The following is a 20,065-nucleotide window of genomic DNA, read 5'->3' on the forward strand; positions in this document are numbered from 1 at the left end:
CATATTTCAATCCCTAAAATGATCCTTACATGTAGCGTGTACATCAGTCAGGTTTGTAAAGCTCTGTGATGGGAGGTGCTCTCCCAGACATTAATGCCACATGTAGACAGAACTGATACTCATCCTGTTCCTATGAGGGTTGGGCAGGTCATTGATCAAACATATGGCAACCTGTCCAAAAAGAGCCCTTTGATTAATTTGACATAATTCCTTCTACTCTGTTACTTTCCCCATAAAGCATATTCTGTACATACTGAATGAATCTGCTAGTTGTTACCAAAATGCAAGTTCCCGTTAATGTCTACTGAGAACCTATTAATAGACCATTATACAAGATGCGTAAAATAAGACATGAGAGAAGAGACCCTTGCACATGCACTATATACTGGTTGCATTGTAATCATGTTCACGTCACTAAAACTGCACAGCATATGTATGCATTTAAATCAATTGTAACAGCTGGTATTTGGACACCAAAAATTTACATTTCCTTCAATACACACACACACGCACGCACGCGCACATGCACACAAACACTCAAGCCATGTAATGAAACGGATGAGCTAGGCTGGTCATTAAATCCTTCAGCATTGGGTTGTCCTGCTACTAGCACCTTACCTCCTTCAGCTCCAGCTCAATGATCTGCTCCTTGAAGGAATAAGCCTTATTCTCCCTCTTCATGTTGGCCTTTTTCATGCTGTCTTGTTGTGCACTGAGAAGAAGGTATTTAGAGGAATCAGCACAATGAAGTGGACTGAGAAGGTTCCTTCTAAAAACCCAGGAACACCCATCTACGAGCAGCTGCTGAAGCCCTTTACCCCAAGACTGGAAGCCACTGGAAATTGACTTCCACATTCCAATTTACACAGGGAATTAAAAGCCCTCACCTCTGTATGATGGATTTGTCAAATAGCTCCCCCTCTGGTGTCTGCATGATGGCAAACTCTTCTCGAGTCACATGGCGCAGAGCTGGGTTCTCCATAGAAGCTGAGATTGTGCTGATCAGCTGAGGGAGCACTTTGCAAGGTGAAAGTACAGAGAGCGATCCCACTGCATTCATGGATGACTGCCAAGAAAAAAAACACCATAGTCAGTGTTCACTGAAAGAGTCTCACCATCTTATTCACAAGACTAAGTCCCTGCTGAGTTGGCCCAAACTATTTGTCCCGTAGGCCATTTTCTCCAAGCAAAGAGCTCCTTGTCTAAGGTGCTCGACACCTCTCCTAGGCCTAGAGCTCAGTCACTGGCACATCATTTCCCTTTCATCTCCCAGCAACTTCCTACAGAAAAGGTTTTTTCATTCCTGCACTCTTTCCATCCCACCCATGGCAGAACAGAGCTCCCTCCCAATGGACCACTCTGCCTCTCTCATCACCTCCACCCTTTGCCCATAAGATGTCCTTGGAGATAGTTCAGGAAAAGCAAAAGCTAGTCACCTGGTTTATGGGTGTCTGGGTGGTGATTCTGGGTAGAATTTTATCCAGCTGTTTTGTAATGAAGTCTTCAGGGTCTATCTTCATCTTGATAAGGAGGGCTGGCCAAAGCCCAGACTGCACCTCCACTGGAGAGACATTTATGGGAATACATAGGCATAATAAATACAGAGCAGGGACTGCTAAGAAATCTAAGCAACCCCACAGGCACCCCTCACCAACACCTAATAGCCAGTAGGATGGTCTTGTCCCTTCACTCACCCAAGGAAGGATGATGGCTCACTAACAGCATCTCCAGTGCCAGATTTTCTGTCTCAGTACGGTCCACCTCCAGCCCTGCTACACCTGAGATCACACACAGTGTCTCCTGAAGCACACGAGGGGGTATGTATGCTTTCCCCAGCTCAGACAGCTCTCCAATCTCTGTCACCAGAGCCTCAATGGGCAGCACCTGAACAGAAAGAACTTGCAATTAACCCATCAGAGCACATCTCCCAAGGCCTTGCCACTTCTCCCCCCAGCACAAATAAAATGGTATTGGAACAAAAAATAAACTGCCTTAGATAATACTGTGAACCTGCAGACTATGGAAGAAAGAAGGGATAAAGGCTGGTTCTGTGGTTGAAGCACAGAACTAAGAGCAATGTAAAGGAAAGAGAAAAACTCTGAGAAAGGAAGGTTATTCTGAACTCAACCAGTGGGGAAAAGCAGGATAAAATAAGTCACCCTCCTAGAGGATGGATTTGGGGACGTTCACTCTGACAAGTACCTCCAAACTGTATAATGTGTAATTCCCCACAAGGTCCTTAACCAAAAAAACTTCTGCTAAGCATCTTGGATCCATCTGACATTGGGAGGGAGTGCCTAAGTGAATTAGGAGCAGAAGTCCCATTGAAAGTCATGTAGGTGCTTTTGCAAAACCCATCTATCGTGGTTGGATACTGCAAATCAATTTACTTTATAACTACGCACAGTCACAGCCTAGCAAATACTGTGTTTAATTTGGTCTCTTATTTTATTATTTTTTCATTTCTAAATAATTAATAATAAACAATAAAATGTGCATAGTAATATTATAATAATAATTATAATAATAATAAAATGTGCATATTTTATATAATTTTTAAAGATAGGCCTGAACAGAGCATCTGAACTACTAGCTAAGGGCAGCTACTAACCAGCACACTGAGAAAGGGAACAGAGTACTCTGGCCTCACCAAGGAGACAGAAAATAATAAGTAACTACTTAGACAAAAGAACACAGGCACATAGAAGGTGGAAGTCCTCCTCCCCAAACAGAGGCATAGGCGGGATGGTGAGGACAACTGGGGTCACAAGGAAAGAAATCACCTGAAAGGTCCTGGACACCTTATGGAAGTCTAGTAAGGAAGAGTGGTGTTACGTGGGATCATTAAACACAACGTCCTTTATAAAGCCAAAATTCTGGTTTTGACATCACGTTGTGCAGCAACATTAATAGCAAAGGGATTACAGGGGCTAAATCTGCATGACACCAGAAACTAGTGGCAAGGGAATAGACCTGGTGATCATTCACCTTATGAGACTTGAGAACTGTTTTCAGCTCCTCCAAGATCCCATAGGCCAACTTGTACCCTCCAAGTGAGGACAAGAGTTTTCTAACCGTCTTCTGGGCATGCCGACGAACATGCCAGTTCCGGCTCAGCAGTACTGCAACAAGGGCTCGGTGGTACTGTCTGAAAACAGAGAGAAACAAAGTTCAGCAAGGGAGCTAGTCAGGCAGAACATTCAGACATGTAAATACAAAAAGTCCAGCCTCTCTGTGTAAAGTCCCAAGACCTCCCGCTCCACTGCCTGCGTTAGTATTTCAGCAGGTTAACTGCATCCAATTAAAACAGACAATTTCTACGTACTGAACTTTATTTTCAGGGAGCCGATGTGCATGATCCAAGAGGAGGCGCTCTGTCAGCTGCAATACCGTGCACATGGCTGTAGAGAAACACAAGACATGTAAGACAAACTGCGTGAGGGCTTACTTACTGTGGGTTTAAAGAGGCTGGATCTTAACCTACGAGCAGACAAAGAGTACACAGGACACTTCAGAACAACGTATCTGAAAAACCAATCCTTCCATAGCTGCCAAGACACATCCTCTACTGATCCTGTGTAAGGGGTAACAGTATCACAAGCAACTAAGATTTTGTCCATACTGGAAGTACCAAATGTAACTGAACAGGACTGTTACTAGCAGGGGTCTAGCATGATTCCTATGAGCAATGCGAGTGGGAACAATTTTTGTCTGATAACGAGTTATAGAAACTCAGCTATAGACAAGACCTTGTGTACCCTGCGACATGGAGGACCTAAATTCTGAAGCAATGCCCTAGTATCTGTGGCATTCTGATGCATCTTCATTCAAAAATGAGCATATACTACTATTGCTACAATAGTCTGTGCTACTTAATTTATGCCATCCTCAGATTCTCTTTTTCAGCATGCCCCTGGTTTTTGTCTCAACAACACACAGCTGCATGATAGAAGATGTTGAGAAATGCTGGAAGTTTTGGCATTTGGATAGGGGGAAAGTGGGGCTTTTTGGCAACCAGAAAGTCATTAGAACTTAGTTGGCTATTTCTGCTTACATAATCTTTAGTGAAATATTTAACAATTGGTCACTCACACTGTCAGCGTTAGGCTCCAGAGTTAAAATGTAATTGCAATTAACAGTGGCTGTTCAAGTATCTGAGGGATATTATTTCAGGTTGTCTGCAGACTCAGGAGGATCTCTGTTAGTGTTTCCAAAGTTTCCTTCACAACAGTGAGAGCAGGAAACTTCTTCTTTTAAATGAAAGCTTAGATTCTGAAGCATAATTTTATAGTAAAGGATGGATTCCGCAGCAGCACAGAACACATGCGCCCTGGCTATCATCACATCTCTATAATACTGTTTTGCTATCATTGTCTTGAGAAAAAAATCCCTGTCCATACTAGTCAGGGAAACAACACTAGCACCTTGTTCGTGAGAGCCATGTTCATAGAGTTGTTGTGTGCATAGCTCTGCTCTCAACAGGAACAAGATGACAAGTACAACATCTTTCAGCAATACTAATGTCATCAGGAGAAAAGGAGAACTCTGACTCCTGAACTGTGATCATGGTGAGTAAAGGAGAAATACTACTACTTCAAATTTAGAAAGATTTACATCTTCAAAGCTCTGCATTCATAAAATCACTTTGAGGACCAATCAATCAGCTCATTTTCAAACATTTTGATTGAAAAGGTCATGTTTTTCTGGACACATATTCTGTTAATTTTTCTTTTAAATATTTTTAATTCATTTTGAACATTGGAAGACAAAATGGAGACAGCACCCACTATAATTTATAGCGCAACAGATTTTCTGTCTCCCAGATTATTCCTCCTCCACAGATCTCTCTATTTCTCCCATACATTTTCTTTCCCAACACACCACTACTTCTCCCCTTTTTCTCTTTTCTCCACCAGACCTCACCCTTTGGGTTTCTCTAAACTAAAATTTGTGATAATCTATGACTGCTCTAGATACTCCACAATTATTTTTGTCATGGAACAACATTTGTTAAATGTTAATCTAGACACTTCACAAGGTGTTTGATAACTCAGACTAATCGGTAACCAACAAATTCACGTTAAAAGAGGATCATGAGTAGACTAGATAGGCCCCTTGAGAGAGCAGTCTGTTCACTTTAGTCTGAAATCTGACCCTTTGAGTGTCAAGCAATATGGCTAATAAGCAGCAGAAGCTCTTGTAAAGTCCCAAATAATAGGATTAAACAGGAACTGGATGTGTACGAATGAACTCTGATCACCATTAACAACTCACCTTCCTCTGATGCAGACTGCAAGAACTTCTCAGAAGTGAATATTTGCTTTTTCTCATCCAGAATCAGCTGCCAGAAACCACTCAGCTTGGACTCTGAGAGAGAGAGAGAGAGAGAGAGAGAGAGAGAGAGAGAGAGAGATTGATTCTTCCATCAAGGTAACTCAAAATAAACCCAGATTTACCATGCAATTACTTCTTTCATTGAAACATAGTTCAATCCTGTCTCTTAAATTGGGGTTCTCTACCTTCACTGCTCTTCAGGTATAAAGCTTCCACAACTTCCCGCTATCGCAGAATGTACACCACCTACAGCCCTGTTACAACAGCACTTTCTACTACAGACATTTACTTATGAACCAAAAGATTACAAGAATTAGAAAGCCCCATTTGCACATGCATCTCTTTCTCATCCAGACTTTCCGAGGACAAGTCTTCCAAGTGATCCAAACATTGAAGGGGAGGAGGGAATTTGCACGTCACGTTTGGTAGACAGGGAACAAGCTGTATAGAGGAGTTTTGCCGTAGCAGATACCCGAGTTTGGATAGTCTTTGGAAGGAGGCTTTGGTGGCAGTATTTAATTGGAAGCATATAATCTTTGCTACTTTAGTGGATGGTGGCATCCCCAGCTACTTCTTTAGAGGATCATTTTCCCAATTTTCCAATCCCACCATGCTCCAAAGAAAGAGAAAAAGCATTACAAAAGAAAAAGGATGTTCTTAATGCTGGTTTAATCAATACCTTAGTCAATAATTATGGGAATTTAACACCTACGTGAAGATTTTCTGTACAAAGAGAGACCACTAAAAAGGCATGCTGCACCAACTAAGGCACTGGAGGCTGGGATTTTCACAGCTATGGCACAGTAACAATTGTGCTTAGTCTACTTACATGAGATCTGCCTGCATTAGCTCCACATGGGATAAATCTTACCATGGTGTATACTTTAACTACCTTACAAACGGACAAGGATTCTCTATGAGGAAGCAACAAACAGACTAAGAATATGACAATATCACAAAGCCACCGTCACTGTCCTGGTAACTTGTTCATTTGTGGGCTCTTACCAATTACTGCATCAGCCAAAGACATCCTACAGATCAGCAAAGCAGAAGCAACTCCTTCCGTTACTATGGAAACCTGCGTACTTTGAGATGCAGACTTTTCCACTGTCTGGATAAGCATTGGTAACAAGTCCATCGCCTGTAATAACGTGTCGCCTGAGGAAACAGGAAGAGATAAGAGAAGGTGGACTTCCTCGATCTACACTGAAAGATTCTAACAGCTCTTCTGTTGTCGCAAATCCAGTTATGGAAATAAACTAGAGAGACCATTAGGAAAAGTCTACATCTCCAGAACAGATAATCTGCCAAAAGGAATCTAGTTCCTTACATCACCACTGTAATTAAATTTTAAGCCACGGCAAACAGAGGCACTTTCCCACTCCTCAGTCACATATTGCCTTCTCTCTCTGAATTTCTGTTCACAAAGTGAAAGATTCTGATCCAATGCTACACAATTACTCATTCATTCAAATTCCACCCAGTTTTCTTGCATTTGACAGAGAATGTTTCCTGAACAGAGTACGTTTTGTGAAACAAGGCAAAGTGGACTTCAGTGGAAGGTCTGTGAGCTTCATCTCACATCTCAAACAATCAAAAAAGTCACAGGATTCTACCTTTGGCTTTCTACCTTTAAATATCCTTTAAATTAACATTCAAAAACTACCTACCTTTTTTACATTTCCAAAAAAAGATGCAACACAAAATACCATAAACAAAAAGAAACATTTCCAAATATGTATCGCCACAAAACTCCAAAATCAGTCAAGAAAAAGAGTGTTTTAACCAAAAAAATCCAAAAATTATATCAATATCTTTATATTCTTCATATTTATCAGTCGTTTGGAAAAAAAAATTCTCAAGGTCTGCCAGGTAAGTCAAACCAATGGCACAATCAGCAAGATGAATGGGTAATTTCCATTTTTGTAATATTAATGCCTTGATTCCTGATCCCATGAGCAGCTGCACGCAAGCAGACCCATGCACCCCGATGAATCCCCAGCAATCTCAGGGGTCTGCCTACATGGGTCTCATTGCAGGATCCTAGCTCTCGTCACTAATTTAGTTCTCAAAGTATTTGCTTCTGCCCTCATAAAAATAGACAAGATTCCTGGTAGACAAAAATGCAGGGTTTACTTAGAAAGTCCAAATTCAGTCACTCACAACGAGAAAATGAAGGCAATTCCATAGTATCTGTATAATATTTGCATTTATTGCTCAGCTACACCAACGCTGATCATCTCTTTGATTTATACAGTCTCAGTAACAGTGGATTTATTTAAACGTATATAATATATTTTATTTAGACTACAGAGACTGTTACTCTACAGTATGGTGGATCAAATTTTGGGTCCACAATGATGAGGGCCAGTGAAAGCAATTTTCAAAGGAGCACCAAAAGTTTGCGGTTTCTGAAGACCTTTACTTCAGAAACAATTTGCCACACAGAATCTATCTATATCACTGCAAGGATCAGTTTACACCAAGAAGAATGAGATTCAATTACCCTTCTGTTCCCCTACATAACTGTAAGAGTTATGATAATAAAGTTTACCTTTGAAAGAGGCTAGCATGCATTGCAGGTAGGCATGTCTCACAGCTGAAGTAGAGGTTTTAAGGCTGAAGGCTTTCTTTAACCACTCTACAAGCTTCTTGGGAACTTCTGTGGTGAACCGATTACACCAAAGAGCAAGGACAGAGACAGCATGTACCAAAGTGCCTTCATGGACTGGGAAGAAATGCAGAGAAAGTCAACACAGCTATCTCAAACCCACGAATGCAGTGACAAGGTAGCAGGAAGATGCTGAGGAGTGATGGAAAGGATAATCCATCACTACACTTCAAACTGAACTTACATAGCATATTTTCTCTACAAGGCTGCTTTATCACTATAGAATGAAGGTCTATACCAGCGGTCCTCAACCCAACCAAAGTGGGTCAGGACCCTGTTTTAATGGGGTCTCCGGGATGGCATTAGACTTATTGGGGCCTGGGGCCAAAGCCGAAGCCCGAGGGTTACAGTTCAGGTAACAAGCCCCCCAACCTGGGGCTGAAGCCCTTGAGCTTCAGCTTTGGAACCCCTACCAGGGCAGTGGGGCCCAGGTGGGAAAGCTCAGGCTTCAGTCCCCGCTCCTGGGGTCATAGTAATTTTTGTTGTCGGAAGGGGGTCGCAGTGCAATGATGTTTGGGAACCTCTGGTGTACACAAACGATCCAGTAACTCAACAGCTGTGTATCAGAGTTATCTTCAGCTAAACATGGTTTGCACCAAAATCCTACTCTGGCTTGAATAAAGCTGGGCAGGATCCAGAACAAAGAAAACTGTGTCCTCACCTTCTTGTTGCAGGAAAGGGATGAAAAGTTCAGCCATGGTTCCACTCAGAGCTTGACTTGAAGATCCAGAAACCACATGATGACTAAAACTGCCAATTCCTAAAACGACAAAACCCTCCCTGGTTTGTGCCCTACTACAAGAGTTACCACAAACCAAACAAGGTAGGCTACAACTGACACCTCATAGCTCAATCTCATTCATCCCTGCCTGTCCAAATTTCTCTCCATCACTGCACCAGTTCTGGATTTAGCCGTCCACCAGGTTCTGTAGTTGCAGAACCTCTCTCTAAATTTCAATCATTGCTGCAACCACGTAATCCTCAGTCTTTGGCTACACATTTTAAAGCTTTCTGAATTCCACTGGTCTCTAATGGCCACCAACAGCCACCACCCTACTTAAAGAGCAGAAGGCCATTAGCCTGCAGGCAATAATATGTACCATCACCCAAGATCCTCTAGCCATGGCTGGTTAAGAATTACTGGGCTGGGAGCTCCCAGCCCAGACACTGATAGCTCACGTACTCATCTTTCTGCTAAATCTGTTCCACTGTAGAATAAACCTCTCTACTTTCTTCCAGGCGCCTTACCTGAGAGGACACTTATCTTCTGAGCCACAACCGTCAGTTTCCCCTCAGAACCTGTCAACAAAAAACATGGTGGTGAGAGAGTTGGTAGCAAGCAATCTAACTGGGGCAATTATTAAATCCATGAGAGAGACAGACTATTTTTAACCAGAAAACTGTTCAGTCTTTCATCTGATCCAGACCATGCTGGCTCTATTCAACTTACAGCTGACATACATGGAACACTCCTCAAAGCAAGCAAACTTCAGCTGAACTGCACTGACTGACTCATAAGTTACTTACCCCCCAGGATGGCAAACAAGTGTCTCCCCAGCGATTCCACAGCCGATGGATCACTGCATTGTCGAGCTAGATTCTTTAATGCCACCACTGCCTCATCCATCAGCTGTGGACTGTTGGATTTCAGTTGACCTAAAAATGGAATATGCAAGCTAAGAGTTACTCAAGAGCTACACACATCTCCTCAACAGGGTGCGGAGTCATCTTTGTGCAATCCATGTGGCCTGCCTTAGCTTCTGGCCAAGTGAGAATTTCCTCCCTTCCATTTGGCAGGGCATATAATCAATATTGCTACTATTAACTCCACAGTTCTACAGCATTTTACAGACATTAATAAATGTACACTCCACTCCTCTGTGAGATTGGAATGATATTTCCCTATTTTACCGATGGAGATACCAAGGCACACAGAATTAAGTGAATTGCCCAGAGTCACAAAGCTAGTCTGTAGCAAGGCTGGAAACAAAAGCCAAATCTCTTACCTCCCTGTTCTGTGCCTTTCCCCAAAAGCAGCCGTCCTCCTGCTACTAAACCACTTTGCACAACAGGCCTCAAGCAGCTGTAAGATTGCTAGAACTAAAACCCCAATTCTTTTCAAAAGTTTAATATGCAATATTTCAATTCCATATCACAGTATCACCTCCCACCCACAATGACAAGGACATCTTCATAGTCAAGAATGGCACCAACAATATGGCAATCATAACACACAGGGACAGTCAGAGTTGTAGGGAGTCCTACTAAGAATCTGTCAACCCATCCAGAAGTCATGGCACTTACTGGCCAGTCCTTTCACGATGTCCACAGCATACTGGCTGAGATCAAGGGTCATGGATGCTAGCAAGCAGGAGATTGCTGGGGACAGAAAAGAAGTTATGGTGTTAAACTACAACTGGCTTTTAGCCTGGCAGTAACCTCACACAGTCCAAGCTGTCAGAGACCATTAGAGACCATGAGAAATGGAAAGAAAATCATAGAAACTGCCTCCCAATGGACAAATTTACTCAGAATTATTCTACACATTCAGCTCTGAAAGTCTATTCCCTGCAAGCAGTAGACACCACACACCCAGCCACTTGGGATCACATCACCAATGCTACTTCTCCACACCCACCCCGTAGGAGCCAGCCAACCTGCCACCGAGCTCTGCTCACAGGCAAAGAGTCTGCCTGAGCACAGTCCAAGGGTGCCATTCTTCTATTCCTCATATCAACTCCTGAACTCCAAGTAACAACTCTTCATGCCCCCACCCCATGTTGCTTTAGAGAAGACTCACTTTCAATCACGTTCTCAGGGCTCCGCAGTAGGGATTTCTGCAGAGTTGGTAGGACCAGGTCCTTGAATTCAGAGTGAGTCACATATCGGAGGAGGGGGGCACAGTTATCCTGCAGAGAGAACACAGTCAGGCACCCAGCACGGCAGCAAACATTATACCTGGGACAAAAGTATAAACAGTGCCACGTATCTCTCACCAGTAAGTGCTTCTGAGGTTTTGTCTTACTCATCATGATGGTCTTCATGTAGAAATCCAGAAGAGCACTCTGAACAAGCAGAAGATCCGTTACAGTCATGTCACAACCTGCTCACACTCCCCGAATGCCAGCAGGGAGCCAAAGATCATGCCCCATCTTGTTTCCCCCAAAAACACATAATCCCATTCAAGCTGAATTTCAGTTCTATTACCACGCCCCCACACACAGGTCCACTAGGAAGCATGGTTCATTTCCCTATCTGCCAGCCTGAACACACAAAATCCACAGAGAGCTAGGTGCTCAATTCCATTCCTGAAATCAGGATGCAGAGATAGAGAAAGCAAGCATCTTGGCCATCTCCCTAGAAGCAAGAGATACACTGAAGAGCTGGGTGTGCCAAAGGTCTCCCTAAACATAACTCAGATCAGGATACCTGAGCTTTAATCAGAGCAAGCTCACTTTACTATCAGACTGACAGATGTAAAGCACCAGCCTTGCTGTAACATTTCTACCCCTTCCCAATAGAAAATCATTCTGATTATTATGGAGGAGAAAGAGGAACCAGTGTTCTTATTTACCTTGTGTCTGTTAACAACATCCATCTCTTTCTGGTTTGTGCAGAATTGCACCAGAAACCCCAGCATTGCAGCATAGCTCTGGTTTGGTTCTAGACTGAGAATGACAGACAGGTACTGATCCACCAGCCCTGGGTTCTGTTGAGAAGAACCATAAGATACATTAACTCAAGTGACACTAGAAAAGTCAGTGAATTAGGTCACACTGTGTCAACCCATATGTCACCTCTTTCCAAAGCCTGTTCAATTTCTTCACAGCTCCAGCCACTGCATGCTTGTGAGAACCTCCCAGAACTTCTAATAAAAGCAAACACTGAACTTCCACCTGCCAAGAGAAATAGGAAAAGACACATTCACACACTTACCACTTGAGAAAGAAACAGTTAACGTCCACTCTAACTTGGAGTAAGGCTTCTAGGATCTTTATCAGCAACTTCCTCACCACAAATGATTTTAAACAGAATTTCAAATACATTTTCATGTGAGCATTGTAAAGAGAACAGCAGTTTCACCTCTCCAGTTGGTACTGCATTCCAACGTGGCAGGAATAAGGTCCACAGGACAGACCAACCAATCGAGAGAAAACAAAGTGAAAAGCTTCTTTACACCATCCCAAATGCGGCATAATTGGCAACCTGCTTAGGAGACACCCAGGATGAGACCAGCACAGGATACTGCAGGTTGGGATTCAGCTGCATTGCTAACAGACCTGGGGAGTATCCCAGGCTAGAACCACAGTTTTGTTGCAGTTCCAGACAGAAATGTACAGAGCAAGTTTGCCTGGTTCGAGCCAAGACTATTAATCTCAATACCTCCTGCCTCTTTTACCAGAAAAAGGGAGACCAAAAAACTATATGAAGTGTATAGGATAAACAAAGGGATGAGAAAGCCCTAAAAGGTGGGTTTTAATGTAACACCAGCTGTTACAATCACCACTACCGAGCCCAGAGTCATATTCAGGATTCTTCACAATAGCCTGGAAATACACAATACTTCAAAGCCTCTTCCTTATCCCCAAGGGGCAAGATACCTTTCCAGAGCACAAAAGTACCTACCAGCTTTTTCCATGTTTCTCCTTCTCTCTTGTCACGTGTTGGGAAGACTATGCGCACAAGCAAACAAATCCAGGAGAGAGCCAGCAAAGCTGCAGATCCACTGCTCTTACTGCCACAGAAAGGGGAAAAGGTGTCAGTCTATAGTTCCAGAGATATTGCTCAGTGTTATTAACCCAGGACACACACATTATTATGCCCAAACTGGAATTTGTCACCTTGTTAGTGAAGCATCTTCACTGGAGAAAAACAGCTGAAGTCTCAGGTTTTAAATCAATTCTCAGCACCACTAATTAGCACATTTTAAATATTCAGAATCCTCTGAACAACATATCAAAAGGCCAAACCTTGCCTTCTGGGGATGTCAAACCACAATATGAGTAAGATCCCCAAGATCTGTGGAGATCCCTAAGGCCAGTACAGAAGGGAAAGGCAAACATTTTGCAAGTTGAAACCGTGGGCTGCAAGTAACCCAGCCCTCTCATCAGTTGCTCTCTTCTGTAGGCAGACTGGACTGCACTGTCTCAGATTACTGAATGACCGCTCATTTATCATTCACCCTCAGCCACTTTGGCACAATACACTTATTTCTGATTTGTGCCAGATCTATTTCCTATCTCTGTTGTAATCCTCAGCTCTCTCCCAAGGTGATGGCAGAAGATGAATCCTTCACATGTCCATCAGAGCTCTAATAATCATACCCCCATTTGACTTCTCTCTCCTTCAAGGTACAATGTCATAGCCAACATCCTTACAGACAATAACAGGATCAGAGTCCCTTAAGAACCAGCTGCTGCCAGACAGTAACTAGAGGAGTAAATACTACATTACATGGATAAATCAAAATTGGACATTTTTTCTAAAAATACTCTAATTCAAATCCCTAGTTATTGGACTTGATGCAGGAATCACAGGGTGAAGTTCTGTGGTCTGTGTTATGCTGGAGGTAATGCTCAATCATAATGGTCACTTCTGGCCTTCTGGACCCATTCCCTAACTGGAATCTCTGGTTGCTACTGTAATACAACAGCAATAAAGTGTTTTAGAACTGAATCTCAAGAACACACCACAGCAGGGGTGATCAATTATTTTTTGTCAAGGTCCAAATTTCTTGATCAAGGTATTGTCAAGGTCCAGACTCCAGAGAAAAATAATACAAAAACAATAACAATACTGGAAATAATAAGTAAATAAAAAAAGATGTCGCTGTCCATTCTAAAGCATCTGGTGGTCTGGATTTGGCCCACGGTCCACCAATTGACTACCCCTGCACCAGAAAATCAACCCAAACAGATTAAGGTACCAAAGCTAAGAATGTCTATAATAATGTCTTGAAATTAAATAGCCGAACAAGTGTCCGTTTCCTGGTCATTCCTTGATAAAGCAGCTTAAAACAAGTCGCCCTGTATTTGAAGGCTACTGAAAGGAAATTGTAATCCAGCCCAACCCTGCTATCTGAATTTCACTAGAACTAAGCCTCTCCCTTCCCAATGGGCATTCAGTGTGCTTCGTCTGCACAAAGAAGTACTAGCTGCAGTACTCTCCAATCAGAGTCAAAACAGGCTTCAGCAGAAGTTTCTGAGTCATCTTCTTGGAAATTATGTTGCTTCTTTTGCAAGATGGTTGACATGGTCAATGAGAATAAAATACGAACCATCAACTTTCCCTTATTCTGCTTGCAAAAGTAAGAGTTAACCCCTCTCAGTGGTAAAGCTTCAATTCTGGTTACAAGAAGCTAGCTGGCAGTATTTCATGAAATGGTTTCATGCACAGCAACGGGAATAGCAGCCAGCCCTCACCTTGGAACTCCAGCCTTGCCACTGATCCCTAAAGATTGCAGGGATTGCAAAAGGTTCCTTGCAGTTGCTTCTGGCTGAGACTCTGCAAGCTGTTGGAGAGCTGACTGCAGGGCTCTGCGGGATGCTGCATCTCTGTAGAGGAAAGGAAACAAATCTTGTCAGTGTTTCAGATGTTAAATTCTAGATTCCACACACAGGGTTCTGCCTCCTCTTCTCATCAGTCTGGCCAACAGCCATTATATCTTTACCGTTCCAACAGGTGAAGAAAGTTCTATACCATCTACACTCATGGTAGAATGCCCCATATCCTACCTCAACACACAGCCTGACTTGACCAGAGGACCACCACCACAATTCTCATCCCATGACACAAGATTAACAATTAATTCTGGCAGGCCCAAGGGGGGGGTTTCAAGCACTTCTTTTCTACAGACCACATTTTAAATCTAACCCAAAATTGCTCAGTTACAGCCCAATCCTGCAACTCACGGAGCTCTGCAAGGGCAAAGGGATGCACTCATGCACAGTGATTTTCAGGATCAAGATCTGAATTTGTTTTTAATTTGAAAAGATGAATTTTTGTTATTAGGTGTTGTAAAACTTGTTTTTCTACAGATTCTAAATGTTGGACCGACATTACCAGACAGAATTCTTTTATGACAAATCTCTCTATATAATACACTCCACATCAACACTATTTCCATATGGAAGATACTTCAGTCAAGTACAACTACCAGATATGCAGCCTTCCCAGCCCCACGTACTCACCTGTAACGATGCAGGGTGAGGCAGAATAGTTTGCAAAGGCCTTTAACCGCACTCTCTGGCAGATCTGAAATAAATTGGATTCCAAAGTGTTTATTTGGGAATCATCACTAAGACCCCAATCCTGCAAAAATGCACATGCTTCCTTTTACAACTGTGAGTAGCTCCACTGATTGCACTGAAACTATTCACAGCAGTTAAGTTACGCATGTGTGTAAGTGTTTGCAGGACCAGGGCCCAAGGCTGACTGACTGTCAGGACCCAAAAAAAAAATGGGAATCAGAATTTCAATTTTTAGAAGTCGGAAAAAAAATCAGAGCACACAATACTTGAATATTAAATTGTTTGTCATAGGAGAGTGTGAGAAAAGTCAAATAAATATCTTATTTAAAAACAAAAAAAAACCCATCACCACAGAAAAAAAACTCATTTTCAATCATAAATGCATTTTAAATTATTTAAGAGCATATGAAAATCCCATACTCCACTATTCTGGACAGATATAAAGTTACATTTGCAGAAATGATTCATGGAGGAGTCTTATTTAGTAAAAGACTGATCAGGGTGATAAAGAGCATGATTTTATACAAAAAACCCTAAAAGCCATGGCTGAGACAAACATACAACCTTAGGACCCGATATAGAGTCCATAGACACAAAGGAAGTCTTTCCATCAACTTCAATGAGCTCTGGATCACGTACTTAATCATTTGTAGAGAGCAAGTTAAAAATTCTAGGCTTGCTTTGTAATCAAGAAGCATAACGTAAGATCCAGCCTCCTACATGAAATATGGTAACACTAGTTTGAGTGAAACCAACTGGATATCAGCATCAAACAGGGCTCCCTCCGCATCTCAGTGTCCACAAATATTTTATGAGTATCTGCTGAAGGATTTAACCTTTATATTTTCATTCCTCCTCCTCTTTTCTTATACCTACGTTGAACAAGATACAAAAATTGTTGCTGTATGTTTCCTCATCACCCTCTTAGTTACCTTTTTCCAAATGTAGAGAATACATTTTCCCTATGGTCAGACTCACTGGGGCAGAGTTATGCCACAGGGCAGACCCAGATGAGTAATCAGCTATAGGTTGCTTGCTCTTAGATCAGGATCATTTTGGAAGTTATTTATTCACCTTTCAGAAGAGGCAGGCTATCATGCCCAGTAATACTATCATCACATTTACAGAACACCTTTACACCTTGAAGGATTACAATGAACTTCATGTAAAAAGGAAGCATTTCAGTCAACACTGAAAAACAGCCACCTCTGGGGTAGTTCACAGCAGCTGTTTAAAAGTACAAAACAACACTACACTACACAACATGTTAAAACAAAGTGGAAAAACTAAATTTAAATCACTCCTGCAATTTCATCTAAGCAAAATTTATTTGATCTCACAAAAATTTGCTAGGACACCTCTACAATAGGAATATGTAATAATCAGGAATCCCACTTTACATCTTCACTTCTCATCTGAGATACCTGTTTTTGGCTTTGCTGGAATCCTATGCATAAATAAATAAATGACCAGTATTATAACAATAATATAATAATGTATAAAAGGGGAAAGGCACAGGAAAGGCAACTTTGTACTTGCCGAGGGGACTGCATCCTGGTGAGGACTGAGCGACTGCCTTGTTGCAGGCATACATGTTAATGTACCTGTAGCTCCTATGGGGCACTAGCACCGTGCTCTGTCAACAATATACCTGGCCGAGCGTCTTTGCCACTGAACTGAGCCTGTGGTCTTTCCTTATGAATAACATCGAGGTCTGCTGGTGTTTAGAGCTGTTTAGGAGGAGAGGGGCAGAACAGAAAAATGGGGCAAAATCTCCAGGACCAGCAAACCATGCTAAAGGTTCATGCCTCCTTGTACTTGTGTATACATATATACAGACACACAATTGTTAGAATTGCTTACAAAGGGAAAGCACATACTCCAATGCCTACAGCCCTACGACCTCAAAAAAGGGACACATATTTCACTGGTCTTTTAAAATGAAATGCACTGCAGGGGTTCCCAAACTGTGGTAAATGGACTACTGATGGTATATGAGCTTCATGTTTCATCCATTCACTCCATGATTTTTTCAGAAGGTGGTATATGAACCAATGAAGTTTGGGAGACACTGCTTTAGCATATGCCTAAACCCATTCCACACTCTCTGTGAAAGAAATAGCATACAAATGCTTTAAATAGATGAAATACAAGTACCTTGCCCAGTGACACATCTTCCCAGTTCATTAAGTATCTCTCTTCGCTCCTTCACACTGGCTGTGGTCACTTTTACAGCAAATCTCTTCAGTGTATCAGAAACCTAAAACAGCCATTCAGACAAAAAAAGTTATCACTCTCTTGTCACCATCAACATATGGACTGCACAACCAAAACAAACAGAAGCACCGGGAAGGGAGAATGTGCTCTTTTGCAGACAGCCAGCTCCTCTTACTAACTGACCGGTGTGGTTAGACAGTGTCATCCAAACCACCATGGTACTTGGCAAGCCAACAACTCCTGCTTGTATCCATGAAAAGAAAGAATCATCAGTGTCTCATACAAGGTGAAGCTCCTCTACTTGTTTGATAATTCAAAATCTCTTTCATATATACAGTAGGATGACCTTTCTCTGATTTTCAACCTTCTTATGTGGCACTGCATCCTCACTCAGTAATATACACTACCATTAGACTCCAATTACCCTTTTATAAAGTGGACAGACTATATTTACAATGCAATGTCTCATGTGAATCACTCAAGGAATCAGAAAAATCAATCGCCTAGTACATGTGACCTTTAAAGGTTAAAAAATTTGCACCAGAATAGAATGCAGATCTTTTGCTTTCCAGTGGTGCACTTTAGCCCCTAGACCAGGGGTCTCAGAAACACGGCCCGCAGGTTTATTTCCTGCAGCCCGCCAAGCTCCTTGCATCCTCCCTGGAGTTATTTCCTGCAGGCCACCACACTCTCCTCCCCCCTGCTCCCTGCGTCCCCGCTCCTCTGCCTACCTCTAGGCACTTCCCATTGCCAAACAACTGTTTGGCAGCGCTTAGCGTTTTCCAGGAGGGAGGAGCCCCACACTCAGGGGAGGAAGTGGAGAAGAGGTGGGGCAGGGGCGGGGACAGGGATTTGGGGAAGGGATTGGAATAGGGCCAGGGAGGGGGTGGAGTTGGGATGGGGACTTTGGAGAATAGGTTGGAATGGGGGCAGGGAAGGGGTGGGGCCTCATGGAAGGGGTGGAGTGGGGCAGGGGCAGGGCAGTGGGAGCAGGGGGTGTCAGAGATGCAGCTCTCAGGCCAATGTACTTGTCCTCATATGGCCCCCATGGTGATTTGAGTTTGAGATCCCTGCCCTAGACTGCACTCACTCACTCATTTAAGGGGAGCTTCCTCCATGAGACAGTCTATGCTGCAGGGTTAATTTCATATATTGAGTATTTCACTTATGATTTCATACTGTCAATTGTTATAACATTATGTAAGAGGAACAACAAGTGAAAGGTTTTTCATTGCACCTTAACAGACACCTGTCACATGTTCATGGAGTTTGTGTAGGTTAGTCTCCTTTTAAACTGAAATGTCTTTCAGGTTTAAAAAGTCAAATCCTGTTTATAAAAAAAAACTCTTTCCTATGTTACCACACAAGTGGAAATTAGATTGTTAAAATGTTTTGTTTCTGTAATTTACTTTTCACCATTTATGCTGTCTGTTTACTTTTTACACCTAATCCAGCTTCAGAAATGGAACTAGACAACTCAATTTCACTTTGGTGTATAATCAGTTTCACTTTTCAGTTTTCATGCACTAGCACCAGGTTGTGATGTCTGGACTGAAAACACTGCAGGAGAATGTTTAAATCCCAATCCCAGTAATAATCTGTTTAATAACGTTTTAATATATTTAAAAATTAAGGAAAGTTTTGTAAAACATGCATGAAAAAAAATTTGTTCTAGGCTGACAGCAGGGCTTGGCACATCTGGTAGCAAGTAGCAACTGATGTAGTGTCAATTTCCTGCAGACAACCTGAAACAGTAGATGCATGAAAACCACCTAAATATAAAATCCCAACCCCAGCACACAGACTGAGCACTCCTAAAATGCTTCATGTACAGTACTTCAGCTACAAAGCTGGAGTAGTCTCCATACTGCCTGCATCTCCACAGCATAGGTGGAGATGCCTTCTTGATCCACCATCCAAAACCCCTGCTATACTGGGGCACACAGGGAGCCCAACTGAACTGTGCCCTGCACTCCCAGGAACACATACATCCCCTCCATGCACTCCTTAAATCCTGATCCATCTCCTCCAAAGCAGAGCTCCACTGGTTTTGTAATAAAAGGTCCTTTCATATGTATGGAAATGGCAGGATTTGCTCTTGAGAATTATGAACTGCCTCCATTCATCTCAATGAAGCTTTTGTCTGTGTGCAAGAGACCCTTCAAAATTGCTGACTGGAATTTCCAGGCAATTCCTACACCTCCCGTTTCCTCCAACTCAGCCATCCTAATCCTTGTGCCTCTCTCCAAGGATGGGCAAAGGGTAAGGTAAATCTGGCTAGCAACCTGCAGAATTTGTTGAGAGATGGTTGTCATCAATATTAACTGTTCACCAGCCTACCAGTTACGGTACGAACATGTGAGAAATTATTTTAGAGAAAACTTTCCATTGTTAAAGATAAATCCAAGATGTCTAGTAGGTACTGATGCTGATTGACCATATATAGGCGTTGCAGCCATTTACAAGGAATACATCTCTTTTTTCAGACATTTGGGATAATTTTAAATCTGCATTATATTCCAGTGGTTTCCAATCGATCCACTAACTTAGGGAATGAGCAGTTTTTATCATTCACACCATTTCAGTGATGAGG

At 42.3% G+C, this 20,065-nt stretch overlaps 1 protein-coding gene across 2 annotated transcripts in view; it reads right to left on the bottom strand.

Moving 5' to 3' along the window:
• The window catches only part of GCN1 (GCN1 activator of EIF2AK4), a 64,835-nt gene that overhangs the window by 42,915 nt on the left and 1,855 nt on the right, over nt 1-20,065 (bottom strand). For both annotated transcript variants that reach the window (XM_038373111.2, XM_043497982.1), the window contains exons 2-22: nt 17,413-17,515; nt 15,196-15,259; nt 14,428-14,559; nt 12,632-12,740; nt 11,803-11,901; nt 11,580-11,714; nt 11,002-11,070; nt 10,806-10,914; nt 10,310-10,384; nt 9,533-9,661; nt 9,254-9,304; nt 8,667-8,765; nt 7,889-8,062; nt 6,340-6,492; nt 5,275-5,367; nt 3,326-3,401; nt 2,989-3,148; nt 1,695-1,884; nt 1,437-1,561; nt 888-1,066; nt 619-712 (exon numbers count right to left, since the gene is read on the bottom strand). In XM_038373111.2, coding sequence (XP_038229039.1) covers nt 619-712; nt 888-1,066; nt 1,437-1,561; nt 1,695-1,884; nt 2,989-3,148; nt 3,326-3,401; nt 5,275-5,367; nt 6,340-6,492; nt 7,889-8,062; nt 8,667-8,765; nt 9,254-9,304; nt 9,533-9,661; nt 10,310-10,384; nt 10,806-10,914; nt 11,002-11,070; nt 11,580-11,714; nt 11,803-11,901; nt 12,632-12,740; nt 14,428-14,559; nt 15,196-15,259; nt 17,413-17,515 — 2,418 coding nt within the window. The remainder of the gene's footprint in view (nt 1-618; nt 713-887; nt 1,067-1,436; nt 1,562-1,694; nt 1,885-2,988; nt 3,149-3,325; nt 3,402-5,274; nt 5,368-6,339; nt 6,493-7,888; nt 8,063-8,666; nt 8,766-9,253; nt 9,305-9,532; nt 9,662-10,309; nt 10,385-10,805; nt 10,915-11,001; nt 11,071-11,579; nt 11,715-11,802; nt 11,902-12,631; nt 12,741-14,427; nt 14,560-15,195; nt 15,260-17,412; nt 17,516-20,065) is intronic.

Source organism: Dermochelys coriacea, chromosome 15 (assembly GCF_009764565.3).
Source record: "Dermochelys coriacea isolate rDerCor1 chromosome 15, rDerCor1.pri.v4, whole genome shotgun sequence".
Taxonomy (NCBI): domain Eukaryota; kingdom Metazoa; phylum Chordata; order Testudines; family Dermochelyidae; genus Dermochelys; species Dermochelys coriacea.